The sequence below is a fragment of the Neltuma alba genome, unplaced genomic scaffold (assembly GCF_004799145.2).
Source record: "Neltuma alba isolate B1F8T4 unplaced genomic scaffold, ASM479914v2 tig00002446_pilon, whole genome shotgun sequence".
NCBI lineage: Eukaryota > Viridiplantae > Streptophyta > Magnoliopsida > Fabales > Fabaceae > Neltuma > Neltuma alba.
The window spans coordinates 886,029-908,765 of NW_021632864.1; the positions used below are offsets into that span (position 1 = coordinate 886,029).

Genomic DNA, 22,737 nt, shown 5'->3' on the forward strand with positions numbered 1-22,737 from the left:
TCTTCATTTATTAATCTCCCCCATTTTTCTTCCTCTCTCTTTAATTACCCCCCTCCAATTGCTTCTTCACCTTTAATACACTCAGCTTTTCCATCGAATTCGGTGGAAAAGCTAAATGTTTGTTTTTTTAATAATAAAATAATATTATTTTATAATAATAAAACATTAATATTTTTGAAATAATAACATTTTTTTAGAGTAATATTTATGATGTTACATTGATGTATGTCTATCACGGTTCAGAAAGATTAAGAGTTTGTATAAAAACAGTTTACTAAGTCAAAAGAAAACCCTAGATAACATCTAAGTCATGATTAATTACTTAATAATTATACCTAGAAAGCTAGCTAGCATATAATTATCTATCAATTAATCAATTAAAAACAAATTTGCTTGTGAATTTAATTAAACAGCTATATTTTATCCCTTCAAAAGAGTAATCCATCAAAAACCCTAAAACACGAATTACTTATGCAAATGAAAATAGAAATCTATAAAGCTAAACACTTATAGAATCATGAAGAAACTGAAAACATATTTATTCAATACTTCAAAATATAATTGTTCGACTGAGACATAAATTTAAGAACAGCCCATAAAAAGAAAATAAAAATCTTAACCTAGGAAATTTATAAGATAACATATTTATAGACTGAAATATCAAAACTAGCAAACCCCATAATATAAACAGGAATTCAAGTCACGTTATCTTGTTATCTGGAACAAAGAGAACTAGCTATGCATATGGCTAGATAACATCATAATGATAAAATAATAATAATAATAAGAAGAAGATGGTGAAACAACTAGACACAAGAGGAAGCCAAGTATATACTTATGCTTATATAATGTAGATGGCTTTGTCGTTTCTTTAAGACTCCCTTGATCTCCTTTTATAACTCTTGAATCCGTCTTAGTTGAATGAAGAAATCCTTGAGACTTTTAGGTTGATTTTTTTAATCTTTTTTTTTATCTTGTAATCTTGTTGATCCCTTGCGTCTAAGGAAAAAAAAATTTATTTAATATATATTGAATTTAAAAGATAGAACTTGAACTTGAATTCGCCTGATTTGATGTGATCTTTATGACAACTAAAAAGAAGAGCTTTTGAATTTAAATGATATTAAGTAAAAGGATAATATTTCAAATTTGAATAAAGATATGGTGGTAGAATAAATTGGAATTAGGGTTTAGGAAGAAGATAAAGATGATAGTACGAAAATTTAGAAAATTAATTAGATAATGGATATACGGTGAATATAGAACAAAATTAATGAAAATATGACAAAGGAATTATACACACAAAATTAATTATTCAAGCTCTTTAATTTATAGTGGTAGATAAGAGATATTTTGGCTAAATATTTTAGATAATTTTCAATTAAATAATTGGAAAATTCTCTTTTAATACTAAGTGGCTGCCATAAATGTAGTTTTAATTGGTCCATTTTTTGTTTGACTAAATATTCTCTAGAATCAAAACAAAGATACCTTTCAAAAGGGGAGATATAAAAATATAATATAAAAAAATACATTTTTAAGCAAATAATTTATATAATTTTCTTAATTTAAATTATGTGTATTTATTGTATTTTAAACTCTTTAAATATTATAAAATTCTTTAATTGTATATAAAAATATATTATAAAATATGGATACATCGCCATCTATCGGTGTGATTTGCTATTATTGTTGGAATAAAATTCAACGTATGAGCAACGCATGTAAATATTAAAAATTTATATCTATTCATTTAAGCGGATGAAGCGATGTATTTGAACCGAAATTTTAAGACTTAGGAGTGTAATTGTGATGAAAATATACAATATTTATACAGGAGCAATATATATAACTTGTTGAAGGGTTGTGGTTTCCAGAGATTGGCTGTGCATGTTGGAGGCGTCCTTTATTTTGTAAATGTAAGCTTTTAACTCATTTTATATCTCTCATATTTGTTATTTTGTTCAATAAACTAATTCATCTAACTTATAAACCAATATACTCCTTTGATTCTTAATGTATAACGTAATTGTTGAGTTAATCTTTGTTTTAAATATAAGATTTATTTATCATATTTATTAATTTTTTTAAATTATCCATATTAATACTCCATTAACCATAATTGAGTAGAAAAAGAATAGAAGATATTAAGAAAAATAATTATGATATTTTAAGAAAAACATGTCATATTTTTTATAATTAACTAACTTATCTATTTTTAATATAATCAAATTAACTAAATAGGTATTACATTAAGAATCGGAGGAACATTATATGTGTGTATTTTAGAAATATAATGTCACATTTTTTCAAATTAAGTGATTTAGTTAGTTTTTTTAATATATCAAAATTAGTTAAGTAACTATCATATTTAAAAATCTGAGGAGTAACAATATGTAACACATGCCCGATTGTGAGCCTAAACAGCAACTCCAAGTAATAATACATTTAGGTGTATATGCTCTTATGTTACTTCTCTTATATTTCTCGGATTTTTGAAGGTGTGTGGATTTGATTCTTGAGCTCGAAACATGGATTTGGATATTCAAATCCATAAATTATTATTTGGTGGAGACCTTGGCCTGAGAAAAAAGCCTTAGTAATGTCATGGAGAAAAAAAGCATTGGGTTTAAGGCCTCTAAAATTCCACACTCTTTATGCTCTGCTTGAATGGGAAGAAAAATTGAGAGGAAAGAAAATGGAAGGAGAGAAATTAGAGAGAAAGAAAAACTGGAGGAAAGTTGTGATCATCCCTCTTGCTTAGATGGATGAGAGAAAATATAAAGGAAAGAAAATTAGCATATATCTAAATGACTAAAATGTTCTCATCAAAATATATCATATTTACAATTAAATTAAATTAAATTAAATATTACGATAGAAAAATTGTACTAACATTAGTGTCATCAAATAATTTAAAATCAAGTTATTTGGTTTGTATATATTTTCATATTATTATATTTTAAAACCAAATTATTTAATAAAAATATTGTTTTAAGATGAAAAAAAAGTGAATAAATTTTTAAATATAATAAAAAAAATAAATATGGAGAGAAAAAGAGAGGAGGGGCAGTCATGAAAGTCTTGTTTTTTTTTTTCCAAATCTCTCTATATATAGAGAAAAACTAAGGCATGGGCCTACTTTATTTTCTCCTCTACTTTTCCTTCATCCCACATTTTCTCTCCTATTCAAGTAAGAAAAAACTTGTTTCTCCTCATGTTTCCTCTTTAGTTTTCTCTCCTCTCTCATTTCTTTCAATCCAAGCAAGGGGTTAGCGTGGCTTACAATGTCTTCCTTCTTAATTATTTTTTTTATTTTTCATTATTGGTTTTAACATAAAATGAGAGAATTATAAAGCTATGCATTTTTTTTTTGAAAAAAAATTATGAAATGGCAGTGCTTCATATAACTAAAAGATAGCGCAATGTATTCTATTTTATCTAAAAGCTAATAATAAAGAAAAGAAATATTTTTTTATTGCTCACAAGTGTCATTTTATTAGAAATAATACAATCAAACACTAAATATATGCATTTTTTATGAGAATTTAAATTTTCATTAGCTATATCTTCTGAGGGATTAGTTTTTCCATTAGATTCAACTAACTCCTGCTCATTTCTCGTTTCATGTAATTTTGAAAAAAGTAATTCAAAAACCTTTTCTCTCTGTGTGAAGCCTGGGTATATATCTTCAAGGAGATTATTATTGCATGATCCTTTAATTAGGCCGGGAGGGGTCCAGATTAGGGGTCGTAATTTCCCCACTGGCTCCCAGTTTGGACCATCAGCTATGCTCTTCGCCCTTCAGTCTTTCCAACTTTTCTACGTCTTGTGTCTCTCACAGGTCTTTCGGATCACCCTTCAACGCTATTACATCCAATTATGAATTAACTAATTTAAGAACATTAAAAAAATTAATTAAATTACTTTAAAATATTATATTAAGAACTGGAGGAGTGATTTGTTTGAGTTATAAACTGATGTATTACCTTCTGTTTTTAATATAAAAACTCGTTTGCCTTTTATTCGGGTTATAAATATATGATTCTATTCTATTTTTTCTTTCATATTTATCCATTTTTTAAGATAGTTCTTGTAGTAATGATAGTTCTAACCAATTTATTTGATTAGTAAGGATATTTTAGAAAAGACAACCCCTATTTATTACAAATAACTAACTTAACTAGTTTTCTTAATCCATTCAAATTACTCAACTAGTTCTTATATTAAAGATTGGAGGTAGTATAATCTAATGACACATATGAATATCTCAGAGAGATCAGGTAACATAAACTATAACTCAGTAATTTTTAAATCTTATTAATTTTTTAAAATTAATTAATTAGGTCTTGTATTAAAAATTATAAATAATTTTTTTTTAAATAGTCAGTGCTTGGATTCCCTCACACACTAAAAAAGCCCATCGGGCCCAATATCCCTGAAAAGCCCATGCGAAGTCTGAATGATGCGTGTTTACCTAGCACATGCTGCCAGAGATTTTTTCATTTGATACAAGCCAGCGATTTTAGGCTTGTTTGAAACAGTTTATGAGTAGCTTTTTAATTGTGATTTACATAATATGAGGTAAGTATTTGAAAGAATTTTTATCTTAATTCACATAAAATGTACTTATAAGTAATTTTTACTGTTATATACATTGACCCTCAACACACACGCGCTATCTTAACCCTTCATGTAAGACATGGAAAACTAATTTGAAGTGGTTGATAAACTTAGTTAAATTGATTATTTGTAACAAATATTTCTTAAATTTTATAAATTATCATATTTAATCATATAAATTTGAACTATCACTTGGTAAAAATATCTTACAATCAACAGAAATATATTATAAAAAAATGTTGTAAATTTAAAAATAAAGTGAATTGAGATCTTATATTTAGGATTAAATCAAATTTTATAATTACCCCTTATACTTAAGACGGGGTAGTGTATATTACTTCCTCCGGTCCTAATTATAAGAGCCAGTTGACTAATTTGAGGAGATTAAAAAAGCAAGTTGAGTTAGTTACTTGTTCTAAATAGGTATTGTCTTTCCTAAAATATCCTTACTAATCAAGTATATTGACTAAAACTATCATTATTAGAAGGACTGCTTTGAAAAAAAATGTATAAATATGAGAGACAGAGTGGATTGGGATTTTATATTTAAGAACAAAATAAAAATCAAACAGAATTTTATATTAAGATCGGAAGAAGTATAATGCATGCGATAAGTCACGTGTTATATATCAATTGTAAATAATTGTTATGAGTCTGTGTTGATAAGTCTTACAAGTACAATACGTGGTTTATATATTTAAGAAACTCTCTTTTTTATAATAGATGAGTTATTAGGATTTGGCTCTCCATTTAAATTTGCACTCATCACAATGACATATATAAATCATACCATTTTCTATTCTAAATATAAAAACTAATTTATAACACAAATTACATTACAAACTATATTAGGGGTAGTATTATACCCCTCCGGTCCTTAATATAGAACCTAATTATTGAGTTAGTTTTGGTTCTAAATATAAGACCCATTTCTCATATTTATCAATTTTCTCTAAATTACCCTTATGGATACTCCTTCAACCATAATCAAGTAGAAGAGAGAGACGGGGTATTAAGAAAGATGATTATGGTATTTTAAGAAAAATGTGTCACATTTTTAATAATTAACTAACTTATCTAATTTTCTAATCAAATTATTTAAATAGGTCTTATATTAAACAGTAGAGAAGCATTATTTTTTATTACAAGGGAAGGGTAACCCAACAACGCACACTGCGGTATCAAACTTGCTCGCTCACCCCGCCAAAAGGATTACGTGGCTTGTCATTGGCTGTTCCACACGACGGACCTCTATAATAAAAAATTAGGGAAAATTTCATTTAAGGACCACAGAAGGGAATTTATATCAGTCGACCTCTAAAACATTCTGAAATATCACTGCAGGACCAAGGGACCAAATTGAAATTAAAACTAAGAGTAAGATTACAATAATACCCCTCACTTTTATTTTTTTAAAAAATAAATATTAATGGACGTAACTGTTCCGGCCACCGAAGCTACAGTAACTGCCACTAGCGCTCAGGTGGCCATTGCCGCCGAAGGTTAAACCTCCGGTGGCCGTTACTGTAGCTCCGGTTGCCAGAATTTTTTTTTTTTTTTTAAAAAAGGTAACTAAAGGAAGGTTTGAACCTATGACCCATTGGCTCATTAAAAGTAATGTAACCACCAAGCCAAGCAAACCATTCAATCATGTAATGTAAATAAAAATATATATGACAAAACAAACACAACTGTCCAAGTATAAATGAACAAGTAAAATTAGACGATTTACAAGTGAAATTCAGTATTTTACAACGAAAATTAGACAATTTACAAATAACATAATAAAATTCACAACCCCAAATGTAAGTGTTTAAGGGCAAATGAGCAAGTGAAATTTAAAGATTTACAAGAAAAGTTTATGGATTTACAACCCAAATTTGGCTATTCACAAGAAATAAAAGAGAATTCACAACCCAAAATGTAAGTGTTTGAGTGTAAGTGAACAATTGAAATTAGACGATTTACAAGTGAAATTCAGGAATTTACAACTCAAATTTGGCTATTCACAAGAAATACAAGAGAATTCACAACCCAAAATGTAAGTGTTTGAGTGTAAGTGAACAATTGAAATTAGACGATTTACAAGTGAAATTCAAGAATTTACAACGAAAATTAGACAATTTACAAATAACATAATAAAATTTACAACAAAAAATGCAAGTGTTTAAATATAAATGAGCAAGTGAAATTTAAAGATTTACAACAAAAGTTTATAGATTTACAACCCAAATTTGGCTATTCACAAAAAACACAAGAGAATTCACAACCAAAAATGTAAGTGTTTGAGTGTAAGTGAACAATTGAAATTAGACGATTTACAAGTGAAATTCAAGAATTTACAACAAAACTTAGGCAATTTACAAATAACATAATAAAATTCACAACAAAAAATGCAAGTGTTTAAGTGTAAATGAGCAAGTGAAATTTAAAGATTTACAACAAGAGTTTATGGATTTACAACCCAAATTTGGCTATTCACAAAAAACACAAGAGAATTCACAACCGAAAATGTAAGTGTTTGAATGTAAGTGAACAAATGAAATTCGACAATTTACAACAAAAATTTGACAATTTACAAATAACATAATAGAATTCACAACCCTAAATACAAGTGTTTAGATATAAATGAGCAAGTGAAATTATCAAATTTTACTTGTAAATCTACAAACTTTTGTTGTAAATGTTTAAATTTCACTTGCTCATTTACACCTAAACACTTGTATATAGGATTGTGAATTTCATTATGTTATTTGTAAATTGCTTAATTTTTGTTGTAAATTGCTGAATTTCACTTGTAAATTGTCTAATTTTAATTGTTCACTTACACTCAAATACTTACATTTTGGGTTAGGAATTCTCTTGTATTTCTTGTGAATAGTCAAATTTGGGTTGTAAATCCATAAATTTTTGTTGTAAATCTTTAAATTTCACTTGCTTATTTGCACTTAAACACTTGCATTTGTGGTTGTGAATTTTATTATGTTATTTGTAAATTGCTTAATTTTTGTTGTAAATTGCTGATAAATCGTCTAATTTCACTTGTTCACTTATACTTGGACAATTGTGTTTGTTTTGTCATATATATATATATTTATTTATTTATTTGCATTAGATGATTGAATTTCTTGCTTGGTTTGGTGGTTACATCATTTTTGGTGAGCTAAGGGGTCACGGGCTCCAACCTTCCCTTGGCCACCTTGTTAAGAAAAAAAAAATTCTAGCCACCGAAACTACAGTAACGGCCATCGAAGGTCTAACTTCCCGCGGCGGCCACTTAAGCGCCGGTGGTCGGACCTTCGGTGGTTGTTATTGTGGCTTCGATGGCCGGAACAGTTACGTCCATTAATATTTATTTTTTTAAAAAAATAAAAGTGAGGGGTATTGTTGTAATCTTACTCTTATTTTTAAATTCAGTTTAGTCTCTTGGTTTCGCAGTGATATTTCAGAATGTTTTGAGGGTTGACTGATATAAATTTCCTTTTGCGGTTCTTAAATGAAATTTTCCCGAAAAATTATAGATCTCAATAAATTTAATATGTAAATTAATGTTTTTTAACATATACAACATGCAAATTATTATCACGCACCTATTTTTTTGAATTGGTTTTAGTACTGACAGCAGTGACAATGAAATATATAAACATCTTATTACTTAATGTATAATCTAATTAAAGGGTTAATATTAATCTTATACGTAAGACGTATTTTATATATGTATTAATTTTTTAAAATTAACTTTATTGATATTCCTGTGATAATAATCAAATAGGAGAGGAAGGAAGGTAATTAATAAAGACACTTAGGTGTTTTAGAAAAACACATATCATATTAACTAACTTAACTAACATCCTTAATATACTTAAATTAGTTAATTAGGTCTTATATTAAAAACAAAAAAATTACAATTTAAATATAAGTTTAATGATTTAGATTTAAAATTTTCATCTAATGATGTTATTAATAAAAAATTATTTTTTTGTAAAAACTTACAGTTAAGAGGTTATTTTTATTCTAGATCATATTCACATTAAAATAACTTTTAAAAGGATGAAAGTAAAATATAAAATATAATCTAAAGCATTTAAATTCAAATTAAATCTAAACTATATGCATGAGTTCTTGATCTTATTAGTTCACTTCGCACTGAAATTCATTGTTTTTTCTTAATGATATATGGATAATTTCACAACATTCTTAAAATGCCACTCCATGTCTTACTTTTTTGGAGAAATTGTAAATAAAGACCTCTAAATATGTAAAATTATGATCTGGGGTTATAAATTTGGAAAACAGCGAATGAGGACCCGGACTCGTTTTTGTAAATATAAAATGTGGGTAAAATGTCTGAAACGCCCTTCAGCCAAATTATGATTTGGTCTATTGAAGTTGTCATTTACTAAAGTGAATTTGTCATTTCTCATAATCAACTCGTCATTTGGCATACCCTTAATCAAGTTGTGATTTGATCTACTGAAATTGTCATTCGTTAAAGTGAACTTGTTATTTTTCATAATCAACTTGCCATTTGACTGAGGGGCATTTCAGACATTTTATCATGATTTCATATTTACAAAAATAGAACCGGATTCTCATTTGCTATTTTTCAAATTTAGGGTTCTAAATCACAATTTTACTTATCCAGGAGTTTTATTTGCAATTTTTTCTACTTTTTTCCCTCACCGTTTCTAGTACTGGGAAAACGGGCCGGCCCGTCACGAGCTCGGGCTTAAACGAGCCGGCCTGTTTAAGCCCGAGTTTTAAAAATAAATCATTTTTTAAGCCCGGCCTGTGAGATGACAGGCTCGGGCTGGCCCGTGGGCTTTTGGCCATTTTAACTAAAATGAAATTTTTGAATTTTTTTTTCATATTTTATCAAAATAATAAAAATAAAACAATAAAATTACTAATAAAAGGTATAAATATAAATAAAGTTAACTCACGTATATAAACATCGTCATGTCTAAACATATATCACAGTGTAATAGAGTCTATTGAATAAACAAACTAAATAGAGGACAGACATAAATAACTAAATAAGCATTAAGTTCAGTAGATAATTACAATGCGGATGATCTAGTTTAATTATAAATAATTAACAAAAAAGTTTAACTAACAAACATAATATACATAAAGAATAATCATTTGTCATACTGACAAAAAAGAAAAGAGTCCATCATCCTTAGTTCTAAATTTGTTTCTAACTATAAAAATGATATAGATCTTTATTTTAGTTTAAAAGATTTTTTGATCAATTATATTTCAAGTATAAAAAATATGGGAGAATAACAAATAAAGACAGTAAAAATTACACATACAGTATTTTAACAGGTTTTGACAAATTATAAATAACAATATATTTTTGTGAATAGGGATAATTAATCCACAGTCCTTATAGTTTCAACTAATTTTGAATCAGGTCCTCATAGTTTTTTTTCTTTTTATCAGATTCTTATACTTTCACCCATTTTTAATTAGGTCCTTGTATTTATTTTTCTTTTTATCAAGTCCTTATAAGTTCATCCTATTTTTAATTAAGTCCCTGAATTTTTTATTCTTTATTTTATAAATTCTAGGGTTAATTAATTCGTAAGTCCTTATAGTTTCAACGAATTTTGAATTAGGTTCCTATAGTTATTTTTCTTTTTATCAGGTCCTTATACTTTTACCTTTTTTTAATTAGATCCTTATATTTATTTTTCTTTTAATTAAGTCCTTATAATTTCACTAAATTTTTAATTAGGTCCATGTAGTTTTAATTTTTATTTATTAATTAAATATAAGCTTAATTAAATAGATTAATACTGAAATATAAAATATTAATAATCAAATTAAATTAATAATTATGTAATAAAAAAGTAATAGAATTAATTAATTCAGGAAATTTTTTTAGAACAATTAATTTTTTTGCTGAAAAAATTAAAATCATTATAATAATTCAATATCTTTAGAATATTATTGTTTATAAACTAATATTAAATAATATATACTATTTTATGTTTATATAATAGTACTATTAGAATTTATAAAATAAAGAATAAAAAATTCAGGGACTTAATTAAAAATAAAGTGAACTTATAAGGACTTGATAAAAAGAAAAATAAATATAAGGACCTAATTAAAAACAGGTGAAAGTATAAGGACCTGATAAAAAGAAAAAAAACTTTAAGGACCTGATTCAAAATTAGTTGAAACTATAAGGAGCTGTGGATTAATTATCCCTAAATTCTAATAGTACTATTATATAAACATAAAATAGTATATATTATTTAATATTAGTTTATAAACAATAATATTCTAAAGATATTGAATTATTATAATGATTTTAATTTTTTCAGCAAAAAAATTAATTGTTCTAAAAAATTTTCCTGAATTAATTAATTCTATTACTTTTTTATTACATAATTATTAATTTAATTTAATTATTAATATTTTATATTTCAGTATTAATCTATTTAATTAATAAATAAAAATTAAAACTACATGGACCTAATTAAAAATTTAGTGAAATTATAAGGACTTAATTAAAAGAAAAATAAATACAAGGACCTAATTAAAAAAAGGTAAAAGTATAAGGACTTAATAAAAAGAAAAAAACTATAGGGACCTGATTCAAAATTCGTTGAAACTATAAGGACTTGCGGATTAATTAACTCTTGTGAATATGCCTAGTTTTAAATTTCGCAATTTTCACATTTTTTTGGTTATTTTTCCCACAACTATAATGATTCTTTTTTTTTTTTTGTGAATACTATCTATGTGAGCAGTTAGGATAAGTAAAACTAAGAGTATGCTATGTCTAAAATGTTAGGGTTTCTTTTTTTAAGTTAAGAAAAAAATAGAAATTTAAAAAAAATGGCGGGTCTAAACAGGTCGGCCCGTTTATTTTTCGGCCCTACAGGGCTGGTCCTTTTAAGCCCGACTTCCTTTTCAAGGCTCTAAAATATAAGCCTGGCCCTTGACTTAAACAGGCCGGCCCGACGGACTCAACCCGTTTTCCCGGCTCTAACTGTTTCCAAGTATTAGTTGTTTATTTTACTATCTCTGGTCCTAATTGTAAGAGCTAATTGACTAATTTGAGGAGATTAAAGAAGTAAGTTGAGTTAGTTATTTGTCCTAAATAGGTGTTGTCTTTTCTAAAATATCCTTACTAATCAATTGTATTGACTAGAATTATCATTATTAGAAGGGCTATTTTAAAAAAAAATATATAAATATGAGAGACAAAATATATTGAAGCTTTATATTTAGAATCAAAATAAAAATCAAACAGAATTTTATATTAAACCAAAAGAGCAATCCGGAGAGTTATCTGGAAAAGTGAGTAACCTGAGTTAATTCTTACTTTTATTTCTTACGCTACATTCAATGCATCAAATTGTGTGCGCACGATCATACCTCACTCAAGATCAAAATTGATTTTAAAAAGCAAATAGATAAGCAGCGACGTGAAAAATGTCTGACAGCGAATTATTGGTGTCTACCTGAAAACAAAATCATAATTTTAAAACTATTTTTATTTTATGATATACAAAATAAATATATAAAAGAGTTTTTCTCGATTTAGATAAAAGTGATTTTGAAAAGTGATTTTAGACTCACGAAAACATCTCTTATGAAATATTTAGATGAGAACTAAACTATAGTTTCAGAAGTGATTTTACGATCTATAAAATAAATATGTAGAGGAGTTTATTTCGATTTGTAAAAAAATAATTCTGAGAATCACTTTTTTAAGTATCCAAAGACCTTTTTAGCTGAAGTACATCCAGCGCTATTGGGAACTAGGCAGGCAAAGTGGGGGAAAAAAACATTTGCTTGCCTGCAAGCTTAGCTTTTTGGGGCAGCTCGTACTGAAGGCTGCGAGTATCGGATTCCTAATCCAAGCGACTTGCTCTGTCCGCCTTCTCTGATCCAGGTACAGTAATTTTTTCCGTCTATTCTGCTACATTTTATCACCGTCGTCAACCATCGTGTAATACAATTACGATTATTGCAATTTTGTTTAATTCTTAAGTCAGTATTATCATGTATCTTGAGAGGAAGGAAAGGCGAGATTTTGATCGGATCTGGGCGCCAATTTATGATCTCAGAAGCTTGCTGTTATTCAAACCCTAATCGTTAGAAAAAATGCCCCAATTTGCCAACTACTTTATATGTATTTATCTTGATGCTTTCTTTAGTTTACTGTACCGGGTGCAATATTGTCGTTTCATGACTTTCTATGTATTTGGTGTTTCTGTTGAGCAGAAGAAACTGGGTATAGATATACATATTAGAGAAGTCTATCGGGTGGTGGTGCAATGTCAGGTTTTAGAGTAGGTGGCAAGGTGGTGGATAGAGTTGATTTATTGAGGAAGAGGCCTTTGCCATGGCGCTTGGATGTTTGGCCTTTCGTTATTATATATGCTCTGTGGCCAACAACAATTCTTCCCAGCCTAGACTTTGTGGATGCTGCCATTGTATTGGGTGGCCTTGTAGCACTTCACATTCTGTCCTGGTTGTTTACGGTTTGGTCGGTTGATTTCAAATGTTTTGCCCATTACAGCAAGGTATGTTGGTTTCCAACGCCTGGTCCAATATTTTAGACACTGATGAAGACAAAACTGCAAGATATTATCATTTATCCTTCTCTGGGTCTGCAGGCTAAAAATATTCACGATGCAGATGCTTGCAAAATAACACCAGCTCAGTTCTCAGGTTCTAAAGAAGTTGTTCCGCTTAATTTTCGGAAAACAGTAAGTATCAGAGAGGTTTCAAATTATTGATTGTCATTTCTATTGTATCGGAGGTGATAATTCATTTATCACTTATATAACACTATAATGACGAAGAACTCTTGACAGTAAACTTTTCTGTTTTGGCACAAGATACAATGGGCTCCTTCTTAGGGTTACAGCTCAATTAAATGATAACTGATGGAATAGATAGCTAAATAGATAGAGAGAGAACAATAGGGGAGTGATGGATTACAAGAACATGGGAAATGTTGAATTTGGAAGTTATGCTGATTGCAGGATGATAAGAGGCAGAAGTTACATGATTCTAGTCTCAGCTTTTATTTTACGAACCTTTCTGTCTAGTTATTGCTATTTATGTCCTCGACCTATTTCAATCCTTATATCATGTATATTTTATTTCTATGAACTATGGCCTAACTATAAGATTGGTACATGGACATCAAATCAAAACATAATGGTATACCCCATGAACTTTAAAATGCTACTAAACATCCTCTCAAACGCTTAACATTATTTTCATTTGGAGGTTAGTACTTTGTTACTATTTGGTGTTCATGTTCTACTTTTCATCGCAGGTGGATTCAGAAGAGATTTACTTCGACTTCAGGAAACAACGTTTTGTCTATTCAGAGGAGAATGGAACGTTTTGCAAGCTTTCTTACCCTACCAAGGAAACATTTGGATATTATCTCAGAAGTACTGGCCATGGCACTGAAGCTAAAGTTCTTGCTGCCGCTGAGAAATGGGGGCGCAATGTGTAGGTTCTTATTTTTGTTGTTTACATTTTTGTAAATTTCATTTGACTCAGGAACCCTTGACGCTGGATGCTAAATTTTTATGCTTGTGTGCATGCTGTTTTTATTTAATGACTGCCAATGCTAAATCTTACCCTCTAATGTTTTGCCTTTTGTATTTCTATTGTCTGTGTTTTCTCCATTTAAATGGTTATACGTATCTTATGTCATCCTGATTGATTTCTCTTAGTCTAACATGGTGCTTATTGGTCTTCTAGATTTGATTATCCTCAGCCTACATTTCAGAAGTTGTTGAAAGAGAACTGCATGGAGCCTTTTTTTGTATTTCAGGTATTTTCAAGGTTTTAAAGTTTTTCTTTAGTTCTTAATCTTCATGCAGCTCTTGATTGTTTTTGATCTTCTAAATGTTGACAGGTTTTCTGTGTGGGTCTCTGGTGCTTGGATGAATATTGGTATTACAGTTTGTTTACTCTAGGTATGCTGTTTATGTTTGAGTCAACTATGGCAAAAAGCCGGCTGAAGACTTTAACTGAGTTGAGACGTGTTAGTGTTGATAGTCAGACCTTAATGGTACATCGCTGTGGCAAGTATGTTGTTGCATTCTAAATAAGTTCATGAGCTCTTGTTGGGTTTTAACAGAATGGTCTCTAAAGCTGCTTGTACACGTGTTTTGTTCTGAATTATTATAGGTGGGTAAAACTCTCTGGCACTGATCTCTTGCCTGGGGATGTTGTATCTATTGGACGCTCTTCAGGCCAGAATGGAGAAGAGAAGTCTGTGCCTGCAGACATGCTTATATTGGCTGGAAGTGCTATTGCAAATGAAGCAATTCTCACAGGCGAGTCTACTCCTCAGTGGAAGGTGTTTCTCTATTCTGAAATACTTTTCTCTATTTAAAATGTCTAATATGTTGTGACTTTTAAGCGCTTTTTTTTTAAGGGATGGCACTTATTTTATGTCTCATTTCTGGATTTGCTTTCCATTTGTGTGTTAGTGCAGGGTTTGTTGGCAGTAGTTACTTCTCCAAGTTTTTAGGTTTCTGAAATGCTTTTATGCTGGTTACATATCTTAAAGGGCTAAAGTAATAATTTTTACTCCCCCCCCCCCCCCAAAAAAAAATCAGGGACCTGACAACTGAATTTAGTGATTTTGAATTTTATGAATTTTTTGTGTATTTTTTGGTCATAGACTGACCGCTATTCTCTATTGCTAAGGCCGTGCTTTGTTTTGTTTACTGTTTTGCTTTGTTTTGCTTTAACGCTTCTGTAATGATAATTCTTGTTAGATGTTGGTATTATCATTGTAAAGATTCACTGTCTAAAAATATAGATAGTCATGGTAGTTTGGTTTCCCCCCAAATTCAATTCTAGTGTTTGTGCACGTATCTGATGTCTGACAATGTGATTTCTTTATTACCCTTGCAAACATTTTTACTGTGAATAATATATATTAGGTAAGAACAACATCATGAATGAAAAATCATTACAACTTTCAAGTTAACCACTCCATTTCAAGGCATCTCTTATTGGCCTTTGAGGCTGGAACTTTTATGTCATGATGTTCTTCCACGATTTTCATTTACAAGTGAGCATCCTTAGGTTTCAATTGCCGGTAAAGGCATCGAGGAGAAGTTGTCGGCTAGGCGAGATAAAAGTCATGTCTTATTTGGTGGGACTAAAATTTTGCAGCACACCCCAGACAAGGTGCTTTAGAACTATGATATTTATGTTTTTTCCCCCCTTGATTTGAGGTGTTGCCCGTGCTTTCATTATTATTTTGCTATTAACGTTCTTGTTGGTGTCAGACTTTTCCACTGAAAACGCCTGATGGTGGCTGCTTGGCTGTTGTTCTAAGAACGGGATTTGAAACTAGTCAAGGAAAGCTGATGCGGACAATCTTATTCTCTACTGAAAGGGTAAATTGATATATACCTTAGTAAGCCTAAGTATTTTATGCTGTTATGATTATCACTTCGTGTATATTGAATTTGTTTCCTTTCTTCTGAATGCATATATTATAGGTGACTGCCAATAGCTGGGAAAGTGGGCTGTTCATTTTGTTCTTGGTTGTGTTTGCTTTAATAGCCGCTGGTTATGTACTTGTTAAGGTAATGCTTCCTTACAGATGAATTATAAATTGTGGCATGAATTGTTCTTCGTCATAAACTGTGATCTGGTTTGGTATGTTGTATATTACAGGGGCTAGAAGATCCCACGAGGAGCAAGTATAAGCTTATACTAAGCTGTTCACTTATCATTACTTCTGTGATACCTCCGGAGTTACCCATGGAATTGTCAATAGCAGTTAATACTTCCCTAATTGCCCTGGCTCGGCGTGGAATATTTTGTACAGAACCTTTCAGAATACCATTTGCTGGCAAGGTACCTGGATGAAGACAGCTATTACCGTCTGTTCTTTCATTATTAACTTCATTACGCAGATTATATCTTGGACATTGCTCATTCAGACTTATTGTGCCTCTCTTGTCCTAGGTTGACATATGTTGTTTTGACAAGACTGGAACACTTACTTCTGATGACATGGTAACTGCATCTCTTTATGGCATTCAATTTTCTTTTGAGACCTTGTTTTGCTCACTAACTGTTCTGCTGCATTGTAGGAGTTCTCTGGAGTTGTTGGGGTGGCAGGGTCTACTGAATTAGAATCTGATGTGAATAAAGTGCCCGCTCGTACTGTAGAAATTCTGGCTTCTTGTCATGCGTTGGTGCTTGTTGATAATAAGCTGGTATGCCTGTGTTTCTGAAAGCCAAGTCCTTGTATGGTCATCATTGTTTCCTTTCCCCTTCAGTGGCATGTGGATGATTGATTTGGATGTAGTTTCTTGAATGTTATGCTAATAATATATCTTAGGTAAAAGCGGCCATTTTTGGAGATACAAATTAGCAATGGAATCTTTTCATATCTTTTCCCCCCGTGATTCTAGTTGACATACTCTGCTTGATTATTATCATGCACAATGGTTCCTCATGAACCTTTCTAAAGAATCAGAAGGACATGCATTCTGCTACCTTCATGCTGTCTTCCATTATTTGATCCAGACTATATTCTCACAAATCTATAATGTCTTAAAGGTTGGCGATCCTCTTGAGAAGGCAGCACTCAAGGGAATTGATTGGAGTTATAAATCTGATGAGAAGGCTGTTCCAAAAAAGTAAGTAAAACGTTGCTGCTATTTTAAATTTTAGTTCCGACTTTCCTCTGTATTATTTCAATTGACAATTTTCTTTTGCTGGCTAATACCTGTGAAGTTTGGTTTAATATTGAACCGGCATTGGACTCACTTCATTTGAACATTGCCAGAATTCACTCTAATCTCTCCCTCACAGTGAGTATCTCACTATAAGCGGAGAAAATAGCCCAAGAGAGTCTCTGAAATAATGAACTCAAATTGTATTTCACTCATATGCTAGCTAAAGAAGAGGCTAACATATTTATAGAGTTGAATGACACTTGCAACAAACATTTAAAAAAAAAAAAAAAAGATAAGACAGGCAGAAATAAAGAATTCACTCTAATCTCTCCCTCACAGTAAGTATCTCACTATGAGCAGAGAAAATGGCCCAAGAGAATCTCTGAAATAATGAACTCAAATTGTATTTCACTCATATGCTAGCTAAAGAAGAGGCTAACATATTTATAGAGTTGAATGACACTTGCAATAAACATAAAACAAATGAATATTCCTACTTCTCGGGATCACAATGAAAACGAGAAAACTGAATAGCAAAGTGGACCATGACTGACTCAGTAGTCCTATTATTGTGCTAACTGACTCCATAATCCTAAAAAGAATTTAAATAAAATAAGACCAAGTCAAACATTAACTAAGTTTCTCTTATTCGGCCTCTGATAAATCAAAGTTGGCGTGTTTGGGGTCTTGTCAAAATATGTCTATATACCAGGGATGCCGTATCTACGACATTGAAAGATACTGCACTTGTTAAGGAAACGGATGTTACACATATTTCTATAACATTTATATTTTTTTTTCCTTTCTTTTCCTTTCCTCCTCCACTCATCACCTTATGTGCAGGGGTAATGGCAATCCTGTCCAAATTGTTCAGCGACACCATTTTGCATCTCACTTAAAACGAATGGCAGTTGTTGTTCGCATTCAAGAGGAGTTTTTGGCCTTTGTGAAGGTTGGTTTGTTGCCAAGTAATGGATTTTGAAATTTAAAATTTTCAGCTCATGCAATGTACTCAGTTAGGTCCTTCTTGATATAATACCTTGACAAGCTTAATTTGTGATCATCATCTTTGGGGTATGTGTTTGTATTTGTTTTTGGTTACAGAGGAATTGCTTATTTTGTTTCCTGCATTTTTTGCACATTCATATTGGTTCTTTTCTTGTTATGTCTTTGGAAAATATTTATGATGGGTGTGTTGACCCAACCGTCCACATTGATAACGTTATTGTCAAATAACCCAATATAATCAATAACAAACCCAGATGTATCCCACACAATAAAATACGTTTAAGGATTAAAATAAGCAATATCTTTATTTTTTAATCCTGCATTACTTGTTATGATTAGTTGTGCTTATTTATATATTTTTGTTCGGCTTTTGACAGATACATTATACCACACCTCCAAATGGTGACTAGACTTTGTAACCGTTGCCATGGGATTTTTATTCTCTTAACTTCTTTTTGGGAGCCTGGAAATTGCAGTTGGCTCAATTGATTTTGCCCGACTGCTTTTTGTTGTGAACATCTGTTATAGATGTTTATGATTGACCAATATCATGTCTACATTTAAAAGCTGTTGCATACTTCTTGAATCATTTTATGTGCCTTTTCATTGTCACTTTTGGAATTGTTGATCAGAAGCGAAAACTCGTGCGTGCGCGTGCCAATTCTTTTGTAAATTGTTTCAGGGTGCCCCAGAAATTATTCAAGATAGGCTTACCGATATACCACTGTCGTATGTTGAGACCTACAAAAAATATACACGTCAGGGTTCTCGTGTTCTTGCCCTTGCTTATAAGTCTCTTCCTGACATGACAGTAAGAATTCTCTTGGCTGACATTTCTTCTTTACCACTAATTTCCTCCATCCCACATGATAATGCAAATCGGAACAAGAATGATGATCAAAGTTCTTTTCTTTTGAGTATTGAAAAGGACAAAAAAGGACCTCAGCTCTTGGGCACAATCCTATACTAGATTTTTTTTTTGGGAGGGGGGTTTCAAAATAGAGGCTCATGCATTTGTCTATTTTAATGTGCGATTTAACATATGCATGTATTTTAAATTGTTGCTTATAATTCGCTGAATGCATGAAGGTCAGTGAAGCTAGAGGCTTGGATAGGGATATAGTGGAGAGTGGTCTTACTTTTGCAGGATTTGTGGTAAGCAATGAATCACCTTCTTCATACGATGCTTTTAAGTTAATTTTGAGAGTTTTCCTTTTCATTGACACAGTGCTTAATGTTGACACAACCTAGGTATTTAATTGTCCTATTAGATCGGATTCAGCCTCAATTTTATCTGAATTGAACGGATCGTCACATGACCTGGTAAGCATGCCCATTCGGATGAGCTTTTCTGGCCCCAAGGAAAATGTTTTTCCCCTCTGTTGCAAGAAAGATGGAAGTTTCTGCTTCTAGAAAAGACTCAAGAGTTTAAGAGTTTAAAACTAAATGCTTTCCCAAGCTAATATGTGCAAGGAACAATTTGGTGAAAATTTTTGCTCTACCTGATTTGATCCCAGGCTTACAAGTTCAAGATTTTTTTTCCTATCTTTTTTCTTTCTTTCTTTCTTTTGTTTTGTTTTTTTGGGTTGATAAACTCTTTTTAAGTAGTGACTATCAATTTACAAGAATATCTTCTAAACATTTATAGGTTATGATTACTGGTGATCAAGCTTTGACAGCTTGCCATGTTGCTAGTCAAGTGCATATAATATCAAAACCGACATTGATTCTTGGTCCAGCAAGTCATAGTGAAGGGTATAACTGGATGTCTCCCGATGAGTCTGAAATAGTCCCCTACAGGTAACTTCAAATTCTCTGTTTTCTGGTTACATTACTGGTATTCTTTCCTTTTTTTTTTTTTGTTTTAAAAACTAAACTAATATCTTTCTGCCCCTCCCAAATAAGATCTTTATGAATTAGGTTCTTCATAAAAATAGCCTTCATTGCTTTCAGATTGTTGAACTTAGTTCTTGCTCTCCTCTTCTGTGATTCTGTGTTATTGTTCTTGTTTTAGTAAAATCTCTAGGTTGATTAACATATAGAATTGGTTTCAGTTTTTGTCCCTCACAAATAAGAGCCTTTCAAGGTTCTTCATAAAATAGCCTTCACTGGTTTCATATTGTTGAACTTAAGTCGCTGGTTAACATATATAATTGATTTCAGTGTGAAGGAGGTTGAATCTTTGTCAGAGACTCATGATCTCTGCATTGGAGGTGATTGCATTGAGATGTTGGAACAAACTTCTGCTAGTTTACTGGTCATTCCATACGTGAAGGTGTTTGCTAGAGTGGCTCCTGAACAGAAAGAACTCATAATGACCACTTTCAAAAAAGTAGGAAGGATAACTTTGATGTGTGGAGATGGAACAAATGATGTTGGAGCTTTAAAGCAGGTAATATTGTGTTTAATAATAGTATACCCGATAACTCCTATATTTTCTGAATATTGAGCTCGCTCAGTTGAATTTTTTATTGCAACCTGTTATGACATTACAGCTTGCGTACTTACCAATATGATGGACTTTTTGGTTCATTTATTTGCTGAAGTCTGAGTGAAAATGCATTTTATCAGTGATATAGATGGCTAGTGGTAACAGCTTAAATACAGCCATGTTTTTCCAGGATCTATTGGATCCTGATATGTTATTAACCCTTTCGGCCCTTGGTTAGTCTTGCAACTTCAATTGTTGCTGATATGTTATTATTGGTATCATTAACCCTTTTGACCCTTGTTAAGTCTTGCGTCTTCAGTTGGTATGGTTGTTTAGGTTTTTGCCACTTTGCATCTTTTACCATGGCAAGGTAACAGCAACTATTAAGAGGCTAACTTCTCTGTTTCAGGCCCATGTAGGGGTTGCTCTTCTGAATGCAATACCTCCAAAAAGTGGAGGCTCCTCTTCGGACTTGTCCAAGGAAGAAGGTACAAAATCTAACAAGCCAAAGAAATCTAAGTCTGCACTTGATTCATCTGGAAAACCTATTGGCTCTAGCGGAGAAGGCACTTCAAAAGCCAAGGGTGCTTCACGATCAGATTCCATTAGCCACTCAAGTAACCGTCATCTGACAGCTGCAGAAATGCAAAAACAAAAGCTTAAGAAAATGTTGGATGAGCTTAATGAGGATGGAGATGGTCGCAGTGCTCCTGTAGTAAAGCTTGGTGATGCCTCAATGGCATCACCTTTCACTGCAAAGCATGCATCTGTTGCTCCCACCACTGACATAATTCGTCAAGGTCGCAGTACTCTTGTGACTACCCTCCAGATGTTCAAAATTCTTGGCCTCAACTGCCTTGCTACTGCATATGTGTTAAGTGTCATGTACCTGGATGGTGTCAAGCTTGGTGATGTGCAAGCCACAATCAGCGGAGTGTTTACTGCTGCCTTCTTCCTTTTCATCTCACATGCCCGCCCTCTTCCTACACTTTCAGCTGAACGTCCTCACCCCAATATCTTTTGTGCTTATGTCTTTCTTTCCCTCCTAGGACAATTTGCAATTCACCTGTTTTTTCTGATTTCCTCTGTTAAAGAGGCTGAGAAACACATGCCTGAGGAATGCATTGAAGTAGATTCTGATTTTCATCCCAACCTAGTGAATACTGTTTCCTACATGGTGAGCATGATGCTTCAGGTGGCTACTTTTGCTGTGAACTATATGGGTCATCCTTTCAACCAGAGCATCTCTGAAAACAAACCATTCCGATATGCCCTCTTTGCTGCCGTTGTCTTCTTCACAGTGATCACATCGGATCTATTCAGAGACTTGAATGACTGGTTGAAGCTGGTGCCACTGCCAGAGGGATTAAGGGATAAACTGTTGATTTGGGCTGCTCTTATGTTTTTGGCCTGCTATTCATGGGAGAGACTATTACGGTGGGCTTTCCCTGGTAAAATTCCAGCTTGGAAGAAACGCCAACGTCTTGCTGCATCCGGCTTTGAAAATAAGAAACGCGTCTGAGTAGGTTAACGGAAACGTGAGAAACAGAGATTTACCTTAGGCAGTGCATTGATGACTGAACTAAGAGGTGTTACTGGCGAAACCATTTGGCAGTAGGAAATATCATGATGAATTTTGATATAGTTGTGTTTCAGTTTTCTCTGTTCCCATTTTATAGATTAGAGAATTTTGTCTCATGTTAAAAAAATTTAAATTATTCTTGGGCGCGAAGTATGGATTTTAGGACGCCGGCCCTCATCAGAAGTTGAGATATCTTTGTAGTGCCTTCTTTTTTGATATTTGGGAAGTAGGACCCCTATTTTCAATATCTGACACGCGACACTGCAGATACGATGGAAAATATTCATGACTTTGTTATCTATGAGCATGCAATTGTTAACATGAAACAGTTTTTTCCTTCATCTAAAATTTGGGAATTAGCGTAATGAGAATTCTGGTGAGTCTAA

At 31.7% G+C, this 22,737-nt stretch overlaps 1 protein-coding gene across 2 annotated transcripts; it reads left to right on the top strand.

Annotated features, from left to right (window-relative positions):
* Nucleotides 1–12,421: 12,421 nt before the first annotated feature.
* Nucleotides 12,422–22,699, top strand: LOC114727959 (probable manganese-transporting ATPase PDR2). 2 transcript variants are annotated; one of them, XM_028914751.1, is made up of 21 exons: nucleotides 12,422–12,541; nucleotides 12,874–13,175; nucleotides 13,269–13,361; nucleotides 13,940–14,121; nucleotides 14,377–14,449; nucleotides 14,534–14,706; nucleotides 14,809–14,980; nucleotides 15,718–15,822; nucleotides 15,924–16,034; nucleotides 16,140–16,226; nucleotides 16,318–16,500; nucleotides 16,612–16,662; nucleotides 16,740–16,865; nucleotides 17,212–17,291; nucleotides 18,174–18,282; nucleotides 19,021–19,149; nucleotides 19,428–19,493; nucleotides 19,590–19,661; nucleotides 19,987–20,138; nucleotides 20,502–20,730; nucleotides 21,179–22,291. In XM_028914751.1, the coding sequence occupies exons 2-21, from the start codon at nucleotides 12,927–12,929 to the stop codon at nucleotides 22,289–22,291; spliced, it is 3,555 nt and encodes a 1,184-aa protein (XP_028770584.1). In that variant the 5' UTR covers nucleotides 12,422–12,541; nucleotides 12,874–12,926. The 2 variants fall into 2 exon arrangements, with proteins under 2 accessions (XP_028770584.1, XP_028770591.1); XM_028914758.1 differs by lacking the exon at nucleotides 12,422–12,541 and having other exon boundaries at nucleotides 12,927–13,175; nucleotides 21,179–22,699.
* The last annotated feature ends 38 nt before the right edge of the window (nucleotides 22,700–22,737 follow it).

Bases quoted from the DNA above. Each gene is read 5' to 3' on its own strand.
- LOC114727959 (XM_028914751.1), top strand. From the start codon at position 12,927: ATGTCAGGTTTTAGAGTAGGTGGCAAGGTGGTGGATAGAGTTGATTTA. The intron at 13,176-13,268 runs GTATGTTGGTTT...CTGGGTCTGCAG, and splicing joins GTTTTGCCCATTACAGCAAG to GCTAAAAATATTCACGATGC. The intron at 16,866-17,211 runs GTATGCCTGTGT...AATGTCTTAAAG, and splicing joins TGCTTGTTGATAATAAGCTG to GTTGGCGATCCTCTTGAGAA.